This window comes from Pelophylax lessonae, assembly GCF_965119305.1.
Source record: "Pelophylax lessonae genome assembly, chromosome: 3".
In the NCBI taxonomy this organism is placed as follows: Eukaryota; Metazoa; Chordata; class Amphibia; order Anura; family Ranidae; genus Pelophylax; species Pelophylax lessonae.
The window spans coordinates 464,610,929-464,633,820 of NC_138770.1; the positions used below are offsets into that span (position 1 = coordinate 464,610,929).

Consider the following 22,892-nt stretch of genomic DNA (forward strand, 5'->3'; position numbering starts at 1 on the left):
TGGAAATCAAGGTCCCAGAGTCTGGAGGAAGAGTGGAGAGGCACATAATCCATGTTGCATGAGGTCCTGCGTGAAGTTTCCACAGTCAGTGACTGTTTTATCAAGTCCAAAGTCAGCACAGCCCTCTACCAGGAAATTCCAGAGCACTTCATACTTTCCTCTGCTGACCAACTTTATGGAGATGCGGATTTCATTTTCCATCAGAATTGGGCACCTGCCAAAAGTACCAATACCTGGCTTAATGATCATGGTTTCACTGTGCTTTATTGGCCAGCAAACTCACCTGATCTAAACCCCATAGAGAATCTGTGGGGTATTGTCAAGAGGAAGATGAGACACCCCAGACCCAACAATGCAGGCCGCTGAAGGCTGCTATCAAAGCAACCTCAGCTTCCATAACACCTCAGCAGTGTCACAGGGTGATCGCCTCTATGCTATCCAACACTAATGTGGTAAATCATGCAAAAGGAGCCCCAACCAGATATTGAATGCATACTTTACTGTACATGGACATACTTTTCAGTAAGCCAACATTTCTGTATTAAAAAAACTTTTTTTTTAATTGGTCTTTTGTAATATTCAAATTTTCTGATACTGAATTTTGTGTTTTCACTAGCTGTAAGCCATAATCATCAAAATGAAAATAAAGAAATACTTGAAATATATCACTCTGTGTAGAACGCATCTATATAAAATATATGAGTTTCACTTTTTGAATTTAATTACTGAAATAAAATAACTTTTTGATATTCTAATTTTATGTGATGCACCTGTATGTTCAACTACTTTTCCCATGCACAAAGATACCATACACAAATACAAGGATATCATATCTTGTTACAATGGCATATGAAAGTTGGAGGTATACATTAGGTAGCAAGTAAACATGAAAAAATGGAAATCATATGGTCATTGCTGCAGACTAGTTTGGGTGCCCATGCTTACAATGGGCACAAGAGCATCAGATCCTGGCCTGGTCCAAGGAATTACATTTTATTTTAAATCAGGCTGATGGTTGGGTGCATGTGCAAAAGAGATGGCACCAGGATGCATTATGGGAAGACAGCAAACCTGCAGAGGCAGTGTGATGCTTTAGGAAATGTTCTGCTTGGAAAGCTTGGGTCCTGCCATTCATGTGGATATTTCTTTGACACATACCACCTACCTAATCATTGTTGGTGACACCCGGTCATGAAAAACAGTATACCCTGATGGCAGTGGCTCTTTCAGCAAGATAATCCACTCTTCCACACTGTAAAATGTATTTGAGGATCAAACAACACAAGTTTAAGTTGTTGACTTGTTCTCCAGATTCTCCAGATCGCAATCCATTCAAACATTTGTGGGATGTACTATAAAAACAAGTCCTTTATCTCGGGCTTGAAAACCAATCAAGCTAAATCGCAAGGCAATGAATGTTTCTCTGGAGGGTTCGACAGTTGCCACCTTGCGACAGTCCTACAAATTTATCTGGCAGACCAAAACGCTATCTTACTTAGGCATACAATTGACACCTTCATTACATACACTATACACCAGTAACTATCTGCCCCTCTTTGCTCGACTGCTAGCTGATATGGACAGGTGGCTGCTTCACCCTTCGTCGTGGTTTGGCAGACTACACTCGGTGAAAATGAATATCCTACCCAAAGTGCTGTATTTGTTTCGTACATTGCCCATTGCTTTGCATAGAACTGATCTTCAGAAGTTTCAGGGCAAAATGTTGTCTTATCTGGGGGAACAAAAGACCTAGGGTGAACAGAAGGACGCTGTTAACTCCCAGGAGCAGGGGTGGCCTGGGGGTGCCAGATTTGCTGAAGTATTACTATGCAGCACAACTGGCCCAACTAGTGAAGTTCCACTCAAACTGTCCCCATCCCATCTGGATGCAGCTGGAGGTGTGCTCTGTTCCTGATAAACTGATTTCTCATATATTGTGGCAACCGCCTAAAGAGCGCCCCCCCCCCCATATTATGCCCGGCCCTATCCCATTCTTTGGCTATTTGGGATAGGTTGTCAAGGGCTCACAACTTTAAATCGCTCCACACCCCCCTGGCTCCTGTGCTCAACAATAGCGGGCCCCCCCCCCCCGGGTCTTTCCCCCAGACCTTTCATGTGGGGCTCATACGAATAGCGGACTTTTGCGATCATAGGGGTATTCTGACGAGACAGGCACTGATTGAGAAACATGCCTTACCTATATCTGAATTCTATTGCTTTGCCCAAATTGTTCACTACCTACGCACTTTATCCCAGCTCTCTGATATCACGACCATGACTCCCATGGAGTATCTCTGTCGGAAATACGACAAGCTTCACGGATATATCTCCACACTGTATAACCTGTTGTCTGATTCTTCTGTAAAATTATCATACATGGTTCAGTGGGAGGCCGACTTACAAGATAGTATTGAGCTGGTCGACTGGCGACTTATGGCTCAGGACGCCTCCAGATCGCTAATCAATACCTCAATTATTGAAGCGAACTACAAAGTATTGATGTGCTGGCATATGGTACCGACGCAAATTTCAAAATATGTACCTGGAGCATCTTCTTTGTGCTTTCGTGGCTGTGGTCAGGAAGGAACCATGTTCCACATATGGTGGCAATGCCCCAAGGTACGCCGCTACTGGATAAGGGTGTATAATTTTATATACATCCTTACGCAAATTAACCTGACCAAATCCCCACAACAGGCTTTGTTGGGTTCTGGGGGTGGATACCGCCACGAGGGTGCAGAGAAGGCTTATTACATTTATTTTCACGGCTGCGAAAATAACGATAGCACGATCTTGGAGGTCTCCGGTCCTGCCATTCGAGCAGCTCCGACATAAACTTACCTGGATTATGCTCAATGAACGTATGTCGGCTATGCTGAATGATAAAATGAAACAGTTTGATAAAGTGTGGGAGCCGTGGCTCCACTATCTTACTGGTAGTGATTAGCGGGGGCTGCGTTGTGGGGGTATCGGGGACGTGGTCCTCCTCTTCCTTCTTCTTCTTCCCTGCTATTCTTCTTTACTTCTATCTCTGACTTTTTTGATTTGTCACAAAAGCCCAATCGAGCATTGCCAATTACGATACCCAAGTGTGCTTACATTAGCTGCCCTGGAGCCGGGACATGGCGATGGGCTGAATAGGTGGCTGATATTGCAGGGTTTTTTTATTGTTTTCCACATTTCTAGCCCCTATTGCTCGTGATAATTTGTCGCTTGTATCCACTAATACTTGTTTTTGATTGATGTTATCCTGCTTCATGTTAAACAGTTTAAAGGCTTTTCACTCTTCCCAGGCGACAGCGCATAGTGACAGTTTACGCCGCTTGTTTATTTTTCTTTTTCTCTACTTTTTATTTTGTGATTGCGGTGGGATAATTGGGACTGAGCCCCGGTTCACACTTATGCGATGCGGGAAGGCTGCGAATCCACAGCCTGTTCCCGCATCGCAAACGCACCCCCGGCAGTTCACACTGCCATATGCGATACGCTGGGGGTGTCAATGTAATCTTAACGACACCCCCAGTTTGATCGCATATCGCAGTGCGATCTTGCAGTTCGCACAGGATTGGATCGCACAAGTGTGAACCGATGTGCGATCCGATCCTGATGCGGCTGCCAAAAAGGGTCCTGTGCGTGTTTGCTGCGGGTGCGGTGCGAATTTAGCCATACAAAGTGTATGGCTAAACTCGCACCGCACAGCCGATCGCATGTAATGAAGGAGCAGTGCGCTCTGACATTACATGCGAACGCCGCAGCCGCACAAATGTGAACCGGCTCTGATATGCCTATGTTAACGATGATAATTTTTGTACCTTTGATGTTCTTTTCCATAAAACATTCAATAAAAATCATTGAAAACAAAACAAGTCCGACCCATGGAGGCCCCAACTTACAAGTTACCAGACTTAAAGGATCTTCTACTGACAGAATGGTGCCAGATATGACCGCATACCTTCAGAGGTCTAGAGGCATCCATGACTGAACTGGTCAGGGTTGTTTTGGTGACAAAAGGAGGACCTACTCAATATTAGGTTAGCGGTCATAAAGTTAAGGCTGACTGGTATAGAAGTATGCTTTAATAACTTAGTGGGAACATGGCAGAAATGTCTACATGAAGCCTTAGGAATTATTATGGGGAGGAAATAAATGAATGATTTATAAATAAACACAATACAGGCAGAAAAGCATTAGCATAGCATGGCATTGCATTGGCAGTGGGCGGGGGGGGGGGGGGGGGACTGTAGCTTTCACTTTCACTTTGAGATATGGTTGATACACAGAGTGTGATCAAGGGCTTTGCATTGCTGTGGATGGCTAGAGCAGAACCTATTTATTGAGGGAACAGCACCTGAGGCAGAGAGCGCGGGAGGGATGGTGTGCAGGAGACTTTAAGTGGTGCAATATCTGTTGAGCAAATCAACTGTGACTTGTACAAAATGTCTTATACGCATTTCTTACAGGCCCTAGAACATCATTCAGATCTGGTAATTTTAATGTCAATGGAACACCTTTGCAAAAATATAAACAAGATTCCTGGTTACATTTCTGTAATATATACTATGCTCAACTCCAAAACCTGATAAATTACTATATATGGTTAAGTGGGAGCGGGATTTAGATGAGGACGTAGACCTTAATGAGGGGAATTAATTGGTCTTTACAACCTCTAGGTCATATATAACCATCATCAAAGCCAAATATAAAGTGTTCTTGAGATGGTACCTACAAAAGCAGCTCCCAGGTGCCTCCACCCACGAGTTTTAGAGGATGTTGACAGATGGGTACGGAATATCACAAATGGTGAACATGTTAAAAAAAAAAAAAAAAAGAAGAGGTTTTGGATTGGAGTATATAAGATTATATATTCTTTAACTCAAACCAACCTCAAAAAATCCCTCTAGCAAGTCTTATTAGACCGGCCAATGGAGAACGTACCAAAACATACCAAAAATCGAATCTACGGTAATTTATATACCGAACTGCTAGGATGGCAATTGCCAAATCTTAGAGATCTTTGTCTATTCCGTTTGCACTGATAAAAACAAAATCATCATTGATAATGATAAATGAAAAATGATCAGCTACTCTGAATGATAAAAACAGATTTATTTGAAAAAATATAGGACCCATGGATACATTATATTTCAGGAGAATAACAAACCGCAATTTATGCTGGACCTATGGGATAGATAGAGAGGTGGAATTTGCCTCTTCATTTCTTTTCTTCTCTCCTTTTCTTACCTTCTTGCTTTCTTGTTCTTCTCAATTATTTTTGTTTATACATACTAAATTTTTGTCAAATGTTGTTAGAATAAGACACAGGTTCTCTTGATACAAAGATTATTTTTTTACATGGAACCTAAGGAAATGGCAACGGGGTATAGAAACAAACCCAGACATGGGTATACGCTCCTGTCCAGGAAACCATTGTGAAACACTTGTCTACAATATCAAACATGTAAAAGCATGTATGCTATATTATGTATGAGAACCTTTGTTTCTAAAAACAATAAAAACTATTGGAAAAGAAGAAATGGTTCACATCTTCAAAAACTCTGCCAGGGGTATGAAAACTTATGATCACAACTGTATACCACACAAACAAAAACTATTTTATGATTAGAAAAATACACAAATATTGTGTTGTATTCGCAAGCAAATTACAACACTTTTTTTTTTTTTATGTACAACCAAATAATATTCATAGATAAGCCAATGACTGTTACCTGCAGGCAGTAAGAAGAGGTTGTGTAGAAGGAAATATCTGGGATAATGTTGTATAGCAAGGAATAGCTACTGCATTGTAGAACCCGATCTATGTAAAAAGAGAAAAAAAGAGACATAGTGATATAACTGCATATATCAATTTTGAAAGTCATACAGGCATATTTATAACCTCCTGGCAAATCTATTTTCATTTGACTGCTTACTTTATCTACATTTGCTAGCCATTTGCCCTTAAGTCTAAATGTTATTTATAATGCAAACTGGCAGCAGGAGTAGGAGTAAATGCAAATGAGGATTTTGGGCTTAAAGCAACAGACGCCTCTGTAAAGGAAAGAATACTTGCGTGTACTGCTGCCTGAGATGCAGATCCTAATTCTCAGTCTTCAGAATCTAACAGTGCTAGATGTCTTTTCCCTCTCTGCATGCTGTAGTTCCATCTGCAGCCCCCCTATGTCACTACTCTGCACAGTAGTGAAAGGGTGGGTGAAAGAAAATACAGTGCACAACAGGTTGCTTTAGCTAAATTGGCTCTTTGAGAGAGCAAAGCATTAGAATACAAAAGTTCTAACTATTTCCTTTGCAGACAGAACTTTTTAAGTTTTTTCAAAAGAAGGAGAGTGATGAATAGCAGATAAGGTGACCTTATATAAAGTGTGGGGTGAAAGTGTGCAAATGTATTTAAAACAACTTCAACCTGATAAGGACAGGCAAAGCTGCATTATAGACAATCCAGTATATTTCTTTAATAAATATACTTATAATCTACATTTTCTTTACAATAATTATATAATCACAAATACTGCAGATCACGGTTTCCAGTTCATCACAATTTTGAGAAAACACAATACTTTTTCAGGTGTCTTATCTAGTTTTAAGTGTAAGTCAAAACACAGCAAAGCTTAACCTTAACCCTGCCATCCCATTCTAAGCCCTATATTCACTACCCTGTAAAGGAAAGATGCTTAGACTTATCTAACCTAATAGTGCTCTGGTCTGGTCAAATGATTGGTTCCCAGCGCCAACTTCAGGGGAGCGCAAGGACAGCCGACAGTAGATGACCCATAGTAGGTTGATGGGTGGCGTCACTGCCCAGGCTCTGCAGCCAATGACATCTTTTCTTACATCTTCTATCTCATATCTTTTCATGTGACAACACTGAGGAAAATATACTGCTACAATGTAGTGAGTGTACAGCTTGTATAACAGTGTAAATCTGCTATCCCCTCAAAATAATTCAACACACAGTCATTAAAGTCTGAACCGGTGGCAACAAAAGTGAGTACACCCCTAAGTGAAAATGTCCAAATCAGGCCTATTTAGCCATTTTCCCTCCCCGGTGTCATGTGACCCGTTAGTGTTACAAGGTCTCAGGTGTGAATGGGGAGCAGGTGTGTTAAATTTGGTGTTATCGTTCTCACTCTCTCATACTGGTCACTGGAAGTTAAACATGGCACCTCATGGCAAAGAATTCTCTGAGAATCTGAAAAAAAGATTTTTTGCTCTACATAAAGATGGCCTAGGCTATAAGAAGATTGCCAAGACCCTGAAACTGAGCTGCAGCATGGTGGACAAGACCATATAGTGGTTTAACAGGACAGGTTCCACTCAGAACAGGTCTCGCCATGGTCGACCAAAGGAGCTGAATGCACGTGTTCAGCATCATATCCAGAGGTTGACTTTGGGAAATAGACATATAAGTGCTGCCAGCATTGCTGCAGAGGTTGAAGGGGTGGGGGGTCAGCCTGTCAATGCTCAGACCACACGCCACACACTGTATCAAATTGATCTGCATGGTTGTTGTCCCAGAAGGAAGCCTGTTCTAAAGATGATGCACAAGATAGCCCACAGTTTGCTGAAAACAAGCAGACTAAGGACATGGATTACTGTAACCATGTCCTGTGGTCTGATGAGACCAAAATAAACTTATTTGGTTCAGACGGTGTCAAGTGTGTTTGGTGGCAACCAGGTGAGGAGTACAAAGACAAGTGTGTCTTGCCTATAGTCAAGCATGGTTGTGGGAGTAGCATGGTCTGGGGCAGTGGTGGGATTTTTAGTAACCAGTTCAGACTTTCAATGCACAGTGACCAGCGTGCCCCCTTTCAATGCAGAATGACCAGCGTGCCCCCTTTCAATGTACAGTGACCAGCGTGCCCCCTTTCAATGCACAGTGACCTGCGTGCCCCCTTTCAATGCAGAGATCACCGTGCCCCCTTTCAATGCAGAGATCATTGTGCCCCCTTTCAATGCAGAGATCATTGTGCCCCCTTTCAATGCAGAGACCAGTGTGCCCCCTTTCAATGCAGAGATCATCATTTGTGCCCCCTTTCAATGCAGAGACCAGTGTGCCCCCTTCAATGCAGAGATAATCATTCGTGCCCCCTTCAATGCAAAGACCAGCGTGCCCCCTTCAGATGCAGAGTGAACAACGCCCCCCCCCCCCCCGAGACCAGTGCCCTTTACTTACCTGTCGTATCGGCGGCTTCTTCTCTTCAGTCCCCGCGTCTCCTCCCGCCTCCTCCTCGGCCAATGGCATGGGATTGGCCAGGAGGAGGATCCGTGTGACAATAGCGAATTTTCATTTGCTATTGTCACACAATGGGTGGGCTTGGAGCGCACTGCTCTGCGCCTCGGGTCCACCCTTTCCTGAAGCCTACTAGAGCCAAATTGTAATAGGCGGGGACTGTCTGGGAGGCGGCGACGTGGCGGCCTGGAGGAGAAAGGGGTGACGTCACTGGTTGCTAGTTGCTAAGCGGCTCTAGCCTAGCAACCAGTGCAGTGTGTGGGCTCCGGCCGCCTCCCTGCAGAGAGAGAGAGCGCCGCCACCACAAGCAGGGACAGAGGACAGAGAGAGCAGAAGAGCAGTCAGCGGATGATATACAGATGGTCACAATGCGGTTCTGCGAACTTCCAAATATTTAGTAACCAGTTCTGTGGAACCGGTGCGACCTGGCTGAATACCACCACTGGGTGGGGGATGCATGAGTGCTGCTGGCACTGGGGAGCTACAGTTCGTTGAGGAAACCATTATTGCCAACATGTACTGTGACATACTGAAGCAGAGCATAATCCCCTCCCTTCGGAGACTTGGCCGCAGGGCAGTATTCCAACATGATAAAAGACCCCAAGCACACCTCCAAGACTACAACTGCCTTGCTAAAGAAGCTGAGGGTAAAGGTGATGGACTGGCCAAGCATGTCTCCAGATCTAAACCCTATTGAGCATCTGTGGCGCATCCTCATATGGAAGGTCTCTAACATCCACCAGCTCCTTGATGTCATCACGGAGGAGTGGAAGAGGACTCAAGTGGCAACCTGTGAAGCTCTGGTGAACTCCATGCCCAAGAGGGTTAAGGCAGTGCAGGAAAATAATGGTGGACACACAAAATATTGACACTTTGGGCTCAATTTGTAAATTTTCACTTAGGGGCATACTTACTTTTGTTGCCAGCAGTTTAGACATTAATGGCTGTGTGTTGAGTTATTTTGAGGGGACAGAAAATGTACACTGTTATACAAGCTGTACACTCACTACTTTACATTGTAGCAAAGTGTCATTTCTTCAGTGTTGTCACGTGAAAAGTTATAATTAAATATTTACAAAAATGTTTTTTTAACTTTTGTGAGATACTGTATTTTAAATTAGCACCTTAAGCAATATTGTTCTATTTGGGACAAAAAAAAAGCCCTCAATTCAAAAATAGGTTCCCGAATAATATATAATGCTTATACATGCATTAGAATACTTGTATGCTACTACTGCAGAGAATGCAGAATTGATGTGAAGTACTAATTGAAACAAAGGCATGAAGAAAACAGCAAGGGCCATCAAATGTTTTTGTATCATATTCAATCTTCAAAACTATATTTTCCTCAACCCATCTAGCTGTAAAGACTTTGGCTGTCCATCAAGATAAACTTTGATAATCTTTTGATAAAGTCTACAGATGAAACATGTCAGGAAGTGATGCCAGATGCTGGCCCTAGAACTGCCCATTCCACCATCTTGAGTATTGGAAACGTGCATTTCTGTACTTATGTGAGCAGTTTTATGGTAAATAAAACACATTTTTTAATGGGTGTCTCTGCACTAGGAGCTTTTTTAAAATAATTTTATGCCCTATATGCCATTCACCCATTGGGAGCCTGCTTAATAATGGGAACAAGAGGAGTGAAATCTAAGAGGCTTATCAGATACGATATTGCCCAACCCTGTGCCTTGGGGACTGAGTTTTGTAAAGAGTTTTGTGCACGTATGGCAGCACGTATTGATGGATTCACAACCTTTGCCCTATATGAAGCATGGTTTAAAGAGAGCACATTGAAATTAAGGGTACACTATTTTAGCACTTTTCTTTTCGAGTTAAACTGAAAAGAGGAGGAGGATCCCTGGACAGGTAAGTGTCCTTATATTAAAGGTCAGCGCCTACAGTATTTGCCAGAAGTGAAAGCAGGTATCTGGTTTTGACAGGTATCCGCTCCCCTCCGAAAGGTGCCAAATGTGGCAGTGGAGGGGGGAGGAAGCAATCAATCTTATGGGTGGAGCTCTGCTTTAAGGCCCTATATTGCTGATATTATGGCTGATAGTACAGGCTAATTTGTGATTACAATTGTTCCTGTGTACAGCAGTGTTGCATACAGTAGTTTGACTCACCTGTCCCTGAGGAATTTCATCTTTTTTATCTCTGTCCATCATTGGTATTGGTGAAATACCCAGCCTCTTCATTTCATCCCCCTTTAGAATTAAAACAATGATCATTGTGTTAGAACTCAAGACAAATGTGAAAGGAGGACTACATTTCCCATAATTCCCCTGCCCCCTAACAACTTATATTTACTACAGCAGAAAGATCCTAGCAGTAGCAGCATCAACATTTGAGTATAAGACTTTGGGATATTTTAATATATCTGCAAATATATTTATTGGAGCTGAACTGTCAGAGCTGCTACGCAATCATTGTAATACCTATAAAGAGATTTCTTGATGCCAACATGACAGCATACATATGGTTTGTGCTCTGCCCCATCTAATCAACATGATCCATTATAGCTCAGTAAAAGATGTGACTAGGCACCCACAGTCCCATTCTTTTTGTCCTCCTCACTACAAGATTGTTATTGCAATAACTTCTTACTTTCATTTTTATTGAATCCATTCAGATTTATGCTCTTCTAGATGAAGTCCTACTACTTAAAGCATAACTCCACTTCCGTAGAGAAAAAAAAACATCCCCCTCTGGGTGATGTGTGCCCATTGCAAGGATTATAACAACCTTTGTAGCAGATTCCTATCTTTTTTTTATTCTGAAGAAATCCTTGTTTGTTCCTCTGTGCTCGTTTGCTGAATGGGTCTAATGGGAGTGGTTTCATGATTAGCAACCAGCTGTGCACATGCAGGGCACTAATGAGGAAAGCTGCTGGGCCTGCATCCCTTTAGACGTGTTCCTATTGAAAATATCTCACCAAAAATTACATTTGTGTTGCAGGGGATGCTGAAATCTCACTTATTTTTTAGGCAGACTTCTGGAAAAAATTGGTAAATCAATCACACAAGCAGGAAATTATGTTTCTGGGGTGTGGTCAGTACACATTCTATGTACAGAACAACTCCAGGCAGCCACATTACATTGCATTTTCAGAAAATTACAGCAGTTGCAGATTGAAAAGGAAAGGTAATTTAATAATATTCAACCATAATAGGATTTGTGTCGCAATTGTGTACGCTATATTTTTTATTTTTATTTTTTCCAGACGAAAGTGGAGTTACCCTTTACACTGCTAAAAGCACTTACAGGTGTGAGAGCTCATTTTTCCATGGATTTGTTTTTTGGGCAGAGAACCACAGTTGTCATTTTAGGTGCAGTGTATGGCTGCTTTCTGCATTTCATATACAATATTTCTTCTTTTTGGATTATCAAGTCTCTCGCACTTTGTTTCTCACACAACAGCTATTTATTGTTTTCCTGCCTTTGGTGAATCCTAAGATAGACAATGACAATCTCACAGTGTCTAAAAATTCTGAGAACCTTCCCATCACGCAACCCCTGTGGTCAGGTGGGGGCACTGGTATCTCAGTATTACAGAGAAGATAGACAGATTTAGAAACTGAGTGTCAGTATCCTTCATTTAAAATCAGGTAGGTTCACAGGAAGCTGCAGGAACACACATACTTATCCAACCTTGGACTTATAGAGAAATTTCCTACAGCACCTTTTGGGATAACCAATTAGCAAGAAGTTAATATAGGCCGAGGTCATGGTTCCTACATGATGCATTTTTTGATCTGTGAGCAGATCTCTTTTTCTGATTCCACAGCTTCAGAATTTGAATGCATTGAAGTTACATACAGTAAGTGGCTCCTGGGGATGTGAAAAAACTTCACTGATGCAACTTACTATCAAGTGTAGGAGATATTTTCGGTTTTCCAAGCAAGCTACTTTCAATGCTTTGTCACTAGAAGTACACAACATAACAATTTCTGTTGTGTCCTGGATTGATTCTCAGTCTGAATACGTTAAATGTCCAAGTTTCTGCTCCTACTAATTTCAGGTGGGCTCTGAATCCGCTAGTAGAGAGATTCCTTAAAGCAGTTCTCAGACTGAGGCTTCCTTAAAAAAACTTATCTTCAGTTGGATCTAGTTTTGAAATTTGTTTCATAGAAACGCTCCTTAAACACTCAGAACGCAGCTTACCTACTGGCCATTGCTTCAGGTCAAAGAGTTTAAAAAATACAGGCATTAGGGAGCTCATGTCCACCCTAGTGTGATACTGTTTAAAAAGGCACATGATGACCCGGACGACTCCTAACATACCGCCCTGGCCCTCATTGAACAGTCCCAGATACTGCCAATAGACCACGTTTCTTCCCTACCTGTCAGTCCTGATCTCCCCTTGCAGAGGGTGGACCGCATTAAATACCTAGGTTTCCAGGTTACCAATACGCCGGCGGACTATATCCCTGACAATCTCCAGCCCTTGTTTGCCCTGGTTAAAACCAAGACCCAAACCTGGGCCCGTCTTCCCCTGGGGGTGATGGGCCGTGTTAACTTCATAAAAATGGTGCTTCTGCCTAAGATACTCTATGTGCTCTGGCATTCGCCAGTATACCTCCCCCTTATGTACTTTATGCAGTTGGAATCTCTCCTTAAGCCGCTTGCTTGGGGGTCCAGCAGACATAAGTTATCATGGCGGAAACTCAAGAATATTACGGACCTAAGTGGGGTGGCAATCCCGACTTTAACCTGTATTACCTGGCATCGCAACTTTCCCAACTCTTTCACCTTAACAATATAGATAGGATGAGGTTCTTGGCCCTCCTGGGTCCCCCTTGGGTGCATTCACCTATGGATCCGATGTCGGTTGTGTTGAGTGGTTTCCGGGGGGCTGAGGTGCGGGGAGAAAGTAAGTCCGTACTTTATCATTATAGACATATCTGGGATGTAGTGTCCGATAAGCTTGCTCTCCGCAGGAAAGAGGTAAAAACTAACAAAGAAATGTAGCCTTAAAGGGGTTGCAAAAAAGGGGATGCTCAATCTGATAATTATAAAATTGAAAAACTTTATTGTAAATAGTGACAAAATACATATAGTGCACTTCCCACTATGTGAGATAGTGACACTACTGAGAGACCAGACACAGAATGACTCACAAAAACGACAGCATAAAACCAACACAGAGACAGACACACATGCGCCACCTGTCACACCACACTACTGGGGGATCACTGAATCAGCCAGTGGCAGTAAATGGCTCCGTAAGGCCTTGTTAACCGTCACAGTGGTTGAATGCATGCTGGCATGCCAAAGAGGTCAGTTTCGGTATGAATACAATAAAATTGAAAATGAAGCCGGCAATACAGTGTATGGGCATACAAGACCATGTGTACCAGAATAGTGCTGCAGATATGGGTAGTCAAGTGAATCTCTACTATTGATCTGATTTGAATCAGAGAGAAATCATCTGATTTGAAGACAGCAGAACTATCTGGTTATTGGGATTCCAAAGCGGATTGCTCACAGGATTTGAAGTATTGTTCCAGCAAGTATAAATAGACATTCATGTAGATCCCTAGAAATCATTCCATGGCAGCACTGAATGGAACAGTAGATTCTCAAGGCAGTCTATAATAAACAATGTATCACAGAAACCAGCATATATGGAAGTGAAGTGTCACCAGTAAATTCTTGGCAGAGTACCTGCTCATCCGGGATGAATGGTGAGGGGATGAAAGGGACCCGGCCGGGAAGGAGATTTTTGCAGGTAGGTGCACCCTAGTGTCCGCAATGCTAAAGCGGGGAGAGACGCTCTAAACTAAGACAGCGAGGGCTCACATCAAGGAAATCTTCTGTGATGTAGGGAAATTCGCTTACCCCATCCCCGAAGTGTTCCGCCGCTCAGAGATGCCTGATGGTCACAGCCCTTTCTCTATCCCCTTCGCTGAGTCAAGTGCTCCCTCGACGAACTGGAAATGTTTGGAGACCGAGGGAAATTCTGAATGTCCCTACGGCAACAGATCAATAGTACCGGAGAAGGAGCACTTGATTCAGCGAAGGGGATAGAGAAAGGGCTGTGACCATCAGGCATCTCTGAGCGGCGGAACACTCCGGGGATGGGGTAAGCAAATTGCCTAAGTCTATGTGACAGGTCATTTACAACCGGATTGCTGCCCGGATTCCCAACATCACAGAAGATTTCCTTGATGTGAGCCCTCGCTGTCTTAGTTTAGAGCGTCTCTCCCCACTTTAGCATTGCGGACACTAGGGTGCACCTACCTGAAAAAATCTCCTTCCCGGCCGGGTCCCTTTCATCCCCTCACCATTCATCCCGGAGGAGCAGGTACTCTGCCAAGAATTTACTGGTGACACTTCACTTCCATATATGCTGGTTTATGTGATACATTGTTTATTATAGACTGCCTTGAGAATCTACTGTTCCATTCAGTGCTGCCATGGAATGATTTCTAGGGATCTACATGAATGTCTATTTATACTTGCTGGAACAATACTTCAAATCCTGTGAGCAATCCGCTTTGGAATCCCAATAACCAGATAGTTCTGTTGTCTTCAAATCAGATGATTTCTCTCTGATTCAAATCAGATCAATAGTAGAGATTCACTTGACTACCCATATCTGCAGCACTATTCTGGTACACATGGTCTTGTATGCCCATACACTGTATTGCTGGCTTCATTTTCAATTTTATTATATTCATACCAAAACTGACCTCTTTGGCATGCCGGCATGCATTCAACCACTGTGACGGTTAACAAGGCCTTACGGAGCCATTTACTGCCACTGGCTGATTCAGTGATCCCCCAGTAGTGTGGTGTGACAGGTGGTGCGTGTGTGTCTGTCTCTGTGTTGGTTTTATGCTGTCGTTTTTGTGAGTCATTCTGTGTCTGGTCTCTCAGTAGTGTCACTATCTCACATAGTGGGAAGTGCACTATATGTATTTTGTCACTATTTACAATAAAGTTTTTCAATTTTATAATTATCAGATTGAGCATCCCCTTTTTTGCAACCCCTTTAAGGCTACATTTCTTTGTTCCTTTTTACCTCTTTCCTGCAGAGTATCTCTTGGTTGCGGTGGCTCTCTGATTTACACTGGGCCAACAGGAGATTATCTGCTGAGCCCTGGATGTAGGTGGATCGCCCTGCTTGGTAACAAGCATATCCCAGCCTCCCTGATCTCCACACCGTCCCCATTTTTGCATTAAGCTTGCTCTCCCCCCGACTCCATGATCAACCCCCTCTATGGCACAACACCCTGCTTCCTGAATTCTGCTCCATACCGGATGCGCATGCATAGGCCCAGTTCAGGATCTGTTTCCTCTCGCATATACTCGTGAATGGAACACTTAAGACCTTCAATACCCTAAAGCAGTGGTCCTCAACTCCGGTCCTCAGGGCCCATTAACAGGTCAGATTTTAAGTATTACCTTAGTGAGATGCAGAGTACTGCAATCACTGAGCAGCAAATCATATCACCTGGGATGTATTTCAGTTATCGTGCAAACCTGGCCTGTTAGTGGGCCCTGAGGACCGGGGTTGAGAACCACTGCCCTAAAGGGTGAATATGGGCTACCTAACCACATGTACTTACGATACCTGCAGATCCACCATGCGTTTCTAACACAATTCCCACAGCCTATCCACGACATTGCACCAGTCCCCATAATGGAGGTTGTCAGGGGCTCTGATCCTAAGCAACTTATCTCTATTCTCTACAACATGCTCCATCTGCCTGCATCTACAGTGGCGGCATACGTTCCCAAGTTTAAATGATGTGGGTGAGCTGGAGGATGAGGAATGGAGTGACGCACTGGATGCCTGTAAGACGGTCTCTCCCAAACTGTCTGATCGCCTCACTGCTTCACCGCTCTTACCTCACTCCTCTCATGACTGCCAGGTAAGGGGGGGGGGGGTATTTCTACCCTGTGCCCTATGTGAAGGCTGGATCGGGGTACCTTCTATTGTCAGATTCCTGCACGATACCATGGGCTCCCCCGTCATTGCTCCCTAAGCCGTGCTTACTGGGGATACTCCCTGACGTCAGTATAGACAAATTCTCTACCCTCTTTTTACAAGAGACGTTGTTTACTGCTAGAAAACTGATAGCACGACACTGGATGCACAATGAACCCCCCCACATTTCATGACTGGCTCCGGGAGTTAAATAACACCATCCCATATAAAAAGCTAATCTACACCCACATGGGGCTGCCCCTCCAAATTTAATAAAATCTGGGACAGGTGGCTACAGGCCCCAGAGACGTGCATCTGAAACATCAATCTTACATGAACCTACAGTCTTGGTGGCTTTGATTATGTGCAGCGCCCCAACGGGACACCATTGTCTATGGTTTTACTGTGTTAGCAGTCTTTCCCTCATTGCATCCTGTATCTCCCAGGTGACGTTTGCCCAGGTACTGAATCTACTCCTACCGTTGTTTTGTTTCTTGTGTTCTTATGTATGTGAGAGGAATGTACTTTTGTATGTTTTGGCATTCTACACTTTGCTGTATTCCCGTAACATTTGTTTACATGCTTATTTTTCAATAAAGAACCTATTAAATTCAAAAAGACACATGATAAAAACTTTCACAAGTTGCACTCATATTGGAAGTATGCGTACAGGCGTGAAGTAAAGTTGTTCTCCTCTCCCGGATGTTCACTATAAGAAGAATTGAGGAACAAGAGACATCAAACCTCCCCAAAGCCGAATGGCAGCTCACAAGCCACCTAATATCACCCCGTGCACAGCGTACTGCGCATGTGCCTATGTCAGCCGGCACTACGCTGTGATGGTAAGACCCGATGGATACGGAGATCAGTATTTTAAAAATAAAAACTAAAATCTATAAAATATGAAATATGATAACGCACAAAAAACATTTTACAAAGGGGAATGGAGTGTGAACATGACCCAACCCTTTTCCCTTTACTCTTAATCTTTGCAGATGGAATCCTATATATTCTAATTTCTGAATCACCACATTTTTTAGGATAACCCCCAAATATATAGGAAAAATGCAAAAATTAGGAGTAATGGGAAAGGGTTGGGTCATGTTCACACTCCATTCCCCTTCTTTGTAAAATGTTTGGCGGAGGTATTCTCATAATATATATTTTTATTTATATTTTTTATATGTTATGTGTTGTGGACGGTAAGTGTTGGAGATGTGTATGAAAGAATGAGGTAATATAAATGAGGTATAGGTGGTTGAGCTGCTATGTTTTTTTTTTTTTTTTGTCTAGATCTGTTATAAATTTGCATGATTTTACATGTTTTAGAATGATTTTATAAGGGCTCAAAATTTCAATTTCATGAGCTACTAACCAGGCCTTAAGGGTTACTCGCCACCAGTTGCCCCACCCAACTCCCACTATGCCCCGTCCCCATAAATTATATTTTTTTCAGATGATACAAGGGTATACACAGATTATACATGGTATGCAGGGTCATCTTTAATGTTAATCAGACCCTGGGCAAACATTTTCTTGCTCCCCCTCCCCCCTGCAGAAACCCTACAGGAGATGGTTAGAGACAGCAGACAGACTACGGGAGATATAGTACAGGAGATGGTCACAGACTGCAGACATAGTACAGGAGACGGTCAGAGACTGCAGACATAGTACAAGCGAGGGTCAGAGACTGCAGACATAGTACAAGCGAGGGTCAGAGACTGCAGACATAGTACAAGAGAGGGTCAGAGACTTCAGACAGGAGAAGGTCAGAGACTGCAGACATAGTACAGGAGAGGGTCAGAGACTGCAGACAGCATAGGAGAGGGTCAGAGACTGCAGGCATAGTACAGGAGAGGGTCAGAGACTGCAGACATGATACAGGAGATGGCCAGAGACTGCAGATATGGTGCAGATGAGGGTCAGGGAGACTGCAGACACACTACAGCAGATGGTCAGAGACTGCAGACAGCGTACAGGAGAGGGTCAGAGACTGCAGACAGCGTACAGGAGAGGGTCTGAGACTGCAGACAGCGTACAGGAGAGGGTCAGAGACTGCAGACAGCGTACAGGAGAGGGTCAGAGACTGCAGACAGCGTACAGGAGAGGGTCAGAGACTGAAGGCATAGTACAGGAGATGCTCAGAGACTGCAGACATGGTACAGGCAATGGTCAGAGACTCCAGACATTGTACAGGAGAGGGTTATTGACAGCAGGCATAGTACAGGAGATGCTCAGAGACTGCAGACACACAGTTGTGTTCAAAATTATTCAACCCCCAATGCTGTAAAGGGTTTTAGGGAATTTAGTGTACATTTGTAATTGTATTCAGAATGAAATCCTACAAGGACTTCTTAAAGAACCATATGCAACTAAAATGACATCAATTGGTTTTGCAATACAGTAGTAAATGTTTCTTTTGTGAATTCTTCATTGACACAATTATTCAACCCCTTAAAGACTACCACTCTGAAGAACAGAGGTTCATTGAAGTGTTTTCAATCAGGTATTGAAAACACCTGTGGATGTCAGGGAGCAGCAATAATGCCTAATAAGCACCAATTAGGCAGCTTTAAAATGACTGTGATACTCAGCTCCTTCTAGACATTTACTGGTGTGGTTACAAACATGGTGAAGTCAAGAGAATGGTCCAGGAAGACAAGAGAAGAGGTGATTACTCTTCACAGGAAGGGCAATGACTATAAGAAGATTGCAAAGATGTTAAACATACCAAGAGACACCATAGGAAGCATCATTCGCAAATTCAAGGCAAAGGGCACTGTTGAAACGCTACCTGGTCGTGGCAGAAAGAAGATGCTGACTTTGACTGCTGTGCGCTACCTGAAGCGTAGAGTGGAGAAAAGTCCCCGTGTGACTGCTGAGGAACTGAGAAAAGATTTGTCAGATGTGGGTACTGAAGTTTCTGCTCAGACAATACAGCGCACACTGCGTAATGAAGGCCTCCATGCCAGAACTCCCAGGCGCACCCCCTTGCTGTCTCCAAAGAATAAGAAGAGTCGACTGCAGTATGCCAAAAGTCATGTGGACAAACCACAGAAGTTTTGGGATAGTGTTCTGTGGACTGATGAAACAAAATTAGAACTGTTTGGGCCCATGGATCAACGCTATGTTTGGAGGAGGAAGAACAAGGCCTATGAAGAAAAGAACACCTTGCCTACTGTGAAGCATGGCGGGAGGTCAATCATGCTTTGGGGCTGTTTTGCTTCTGCAGGTACAGGGAAGCTTCAGCGTGTGCAAGGTACCATGAATTCTCTTCAGTACCAGGAGATATTGGATGACAATGTGATGCAGTCCGTCACAAACCTGAGGCTTGGGAGACGTTGGACCTTTCAACAGGACAATGATCCCAAGCATACCTCCAAGTCCACTAGAGCATGGTTGCAGATTAAAGGCTGGAACATTTTGGAGTGGCCATCACAGTCATCAGACTTAAATCCGATTGAGAACCTCTGGTGGGACTTAAAGAAAGCAGTTGCAGTGCACAAGCCTAAGAATGTGACTGAACTGGAGGCTTTTGCCCATGACAAATGGGCGAAGATACCCATAGATCGCTGCAAGACACTTGTGTCAAGCTATGCTTCACATTTAAAAGCTGTTATAACTGTAAAAGGATGTTGTACTAAGTACTAAGATTGAATGTCACTTGGGGGTTGAATAAAATTGAAAATGATGTGAGCACAGAAAAGACATTTGTGGTTATTTCATTATAAATGTTATGTTATATTTGTCTGACCTACACGTGCCTCTTTGATTTAATTGTAAGCAGGATGACTGAATGATCAAAATCAATGTCAAACTGGCCAAAACAATCAATTTCAGTGGGGGTTGAATAATTTTGAACACAACTGTAGTACAGGAGACGGTCAGAGACTGCAGACATAGTACAGGAGACAAACAGAGAGACTACAGACATGGTACCGGTACTGTGGAGATGGATGCCCCCCCCCCCCCTCCACATCTCTGTAGAGGGGGAGATGTTGCAGATCAGTGTACACAGCTCTGGGATGTGGGAGAGCATGTCCTACCTCCTGTTCTGTGTGTAGGCATGGTCAGACCTGGACTCCTCTGTTCACTTTCACCCCAGGACCCTCACTCACATCATCAGCAGTGTCCCTATATAGACAGCACGCAGGTCCCTTCATGCTCCCGGTCAGTCAGCTTAGCAGTGTCCCAGTGCAGACAGCAAGTCCCCTCCCAGCCCATTCCGTTGTCAGCAGGAAGCCGGGAGGTATAGCACTTGAGGGAGAGGTGGAGCAGCTCTGAAGGCGGAAGTTACATCTTCCTCCTCTGAATGCCAGATCCTCCAAGCACTTTATTGGTTGTTAGGAGGCGAGCAACCGATAGTTTTCACAGGCGGGACTTGGGAGACAACAGGGGGAAGCCAGTAGTTCCCCCCACTGGCGCGGACTTGGGGGCATCGGCTTTGAGCCCTGCATTAAAGATGGCCCTGACCAGGTGCTTCTTTTCCTCCCCCAGCAGGATCCTGGCTGACGCTGATTCTACAACTCGCCCTCACTTTATTTCCACTTGCCAAATGCAAGCAGAAATTTTGAGGGCTGAATTTTTATTATATGTATTCATTAGATGTTTTTAGTATATATTCTCTTTTTTAGTTTATATTCTCCTTTAGATATATAAAGACTTTTGTGTGTGCATTTTTTGAAGAAATCCAGTAGAGATAAGGTTGCTATTAGCCCCATTTACTGTAGTCTATGTGAATTTTCCTCTCCTGGCACAGCCCCTTTAGGATGGGTTGGATGGGAGGTGATGCAACTCCCAATAAATTGCCATGTATTAGAGGTATGGGCGTGACCTGATAAAAGAGGCAATGCCTAGAAATCCATTGTCAAAGCAACCCTATGGACTCATGTACTGATCTCTGTATCTAACGGCTCTCCCTGTGCTACAGGTCTTACCATCACAGTGAGGCGCCCACTGGTCCAGGCGCATGCGCAGTCTGCTGTGCACGCAAAGGCGATATCGGGCGGCTTTTGAGGACAGGAGAACTGTACTTCATGCCTGTACATATACTTCCAAATGTGAGTGCAACTTGTGAAACTTTTTATCATGTACCTTATTAAACAGTATCACACTAGGGTGGACTTGCGCTCTTTTCTTTCTTCGTTGCTTGTATAGATCAACTTCCACCACTCAGTGGATTAACAAGAGAGCTGCAGTGCTTTTAGTGATAGAAGAAGTTCATTTCATTAACTAAAGATTAATGGAATGTAAAATATACAGAGTATATTCCCGCGCCAAGTGGAGAGACCTATGGGTATTATGAAGACCTAATCTAATAATAAATCAATTGCAAGTGATTCGCAGCTGCTATAGTAAAGTGCGAGTGCTCAAAGGATGAAGTAATCAGTGGATATGTGATTACCTATAGTGCTTGCTTCAAAATTAAATTAAATTAATTAGCAATATTAATAAAATTCATATAAATTCTGTGGTATGGTGAAAATGGTATATTGATTTAAAATAGTATTGCAATAAATAAATATGTGGTAAGGTGGTAAAAATGTATGTCATATATATATATATATAAACAAATACTGCACTATCTGGATTGTTTTCCTTTTACACATCCCCCACTGGAGCTGATAAGCAGGAGGAGGACCATTGCAAGGAAGGATACCTGCCTGGAGGAAAACGTATCCCGACCCTGAGGGGGTCTCTAAAGCTCATATGGTCCTAGTGTCATAAGACATATAGGACCCCTGCGATCTGGTGAGTGTAAATTTCATCTATTCCTGTCACGGTGGAACACCAGAAGGGACACCTAGGAAAAGTGAATTAACCTATCACCAAGCACAAAACACTAATTATTGAGCACTTTTCTCCTACTAAGGAATCACATCTTTATTTGCACTTTTAGCTCAATTGCACATAAACTCTTTTTTTGCACATGAATTTTAAGGATTATATATGTGAATGATATAATTTTGCACTGTTTTATAACTTATTTGTTTATATATATGACATACATTTTTACCACCTTACCACATATTTATTTATTGCAATACTATTTTAAATCAATATACCATTTGCACCATACAACGGGATTTATATGAATTTTATTAATATTGCTAATTCATTTAATTTAATTTTGAAGCAAGCGCTATAGGTAATCACATATCCACTGATTACTTCATCCTTTGATTAACTAAAGATTACCAGCTGGACTTTGGGGGGGGGGGGTTCTTTTGATCAGTGCATAAACTGGTGAATTGTTCATATTTTTGTATTTGGGAGCTCATCATATAGTCTCCATTGGAGAGTGGTTTTACAACCAATTGATGAGTTTGTTCCTAAGGCTCCATCAGTATTCTACTGCAATCAAGAATGGGTACTACCAGAGCTCCCAGATTTTCACGATATCTCTAAGCATCAAATATGGATGCATCCAGAACCATAAGAGTCTGTCTCTTACACTATTCATCATACTGGTTGGGGCAAGTAAAAGTCAGGTGGCTTCCAGATGGGGTTCATCCAGAACCAATGCAAGTTGGATTGTTCAGGTAATTTAGAAGGCTCATGTGAATGGGGCAACGGTTCCATGAGCGGTGACAGCTCATTCCATAAGGAGTATGCCATTTTCTTAGGCAATGTTCGCAAGGGTGTCTCCTGTGACCATTTGTCTGGCAGCCAGTTGGTCTTCTTTCTCCACTTTCATGTTGCATT

General features: G+C 43.1%; 1 protein-coding gene across 2 annotated transcripts in view; it reads right to left on the bottom strand.

Moving 5' to 3' along the window:
* The window catches only part of PDE10A (phosphodiesterase 10A), a 796,398-nt gene that overhangs the window by 21,619 nt on the left and 751,887 nt on the right, over positions 1-22,892 (bottom strand). For both annotated transcript variants that reach the window (XM_082252527.1, XM_082252528.1), the window contains exons 20-21: positions 10,378-10,458; positions 5,727-5,815 (exon numbers count right to left, since the gene is read on the bottom strand). In XM_082252527.1, coding sequence (XP_082108653.1) covers positions 5,727-5,815; positions 10,378-10,458 — 170 coding nt within the window. The remainder of the gene's footprint in view (positions 1-5,726; positions 5,816-10,377; positions 10,459-22,892) is intronic.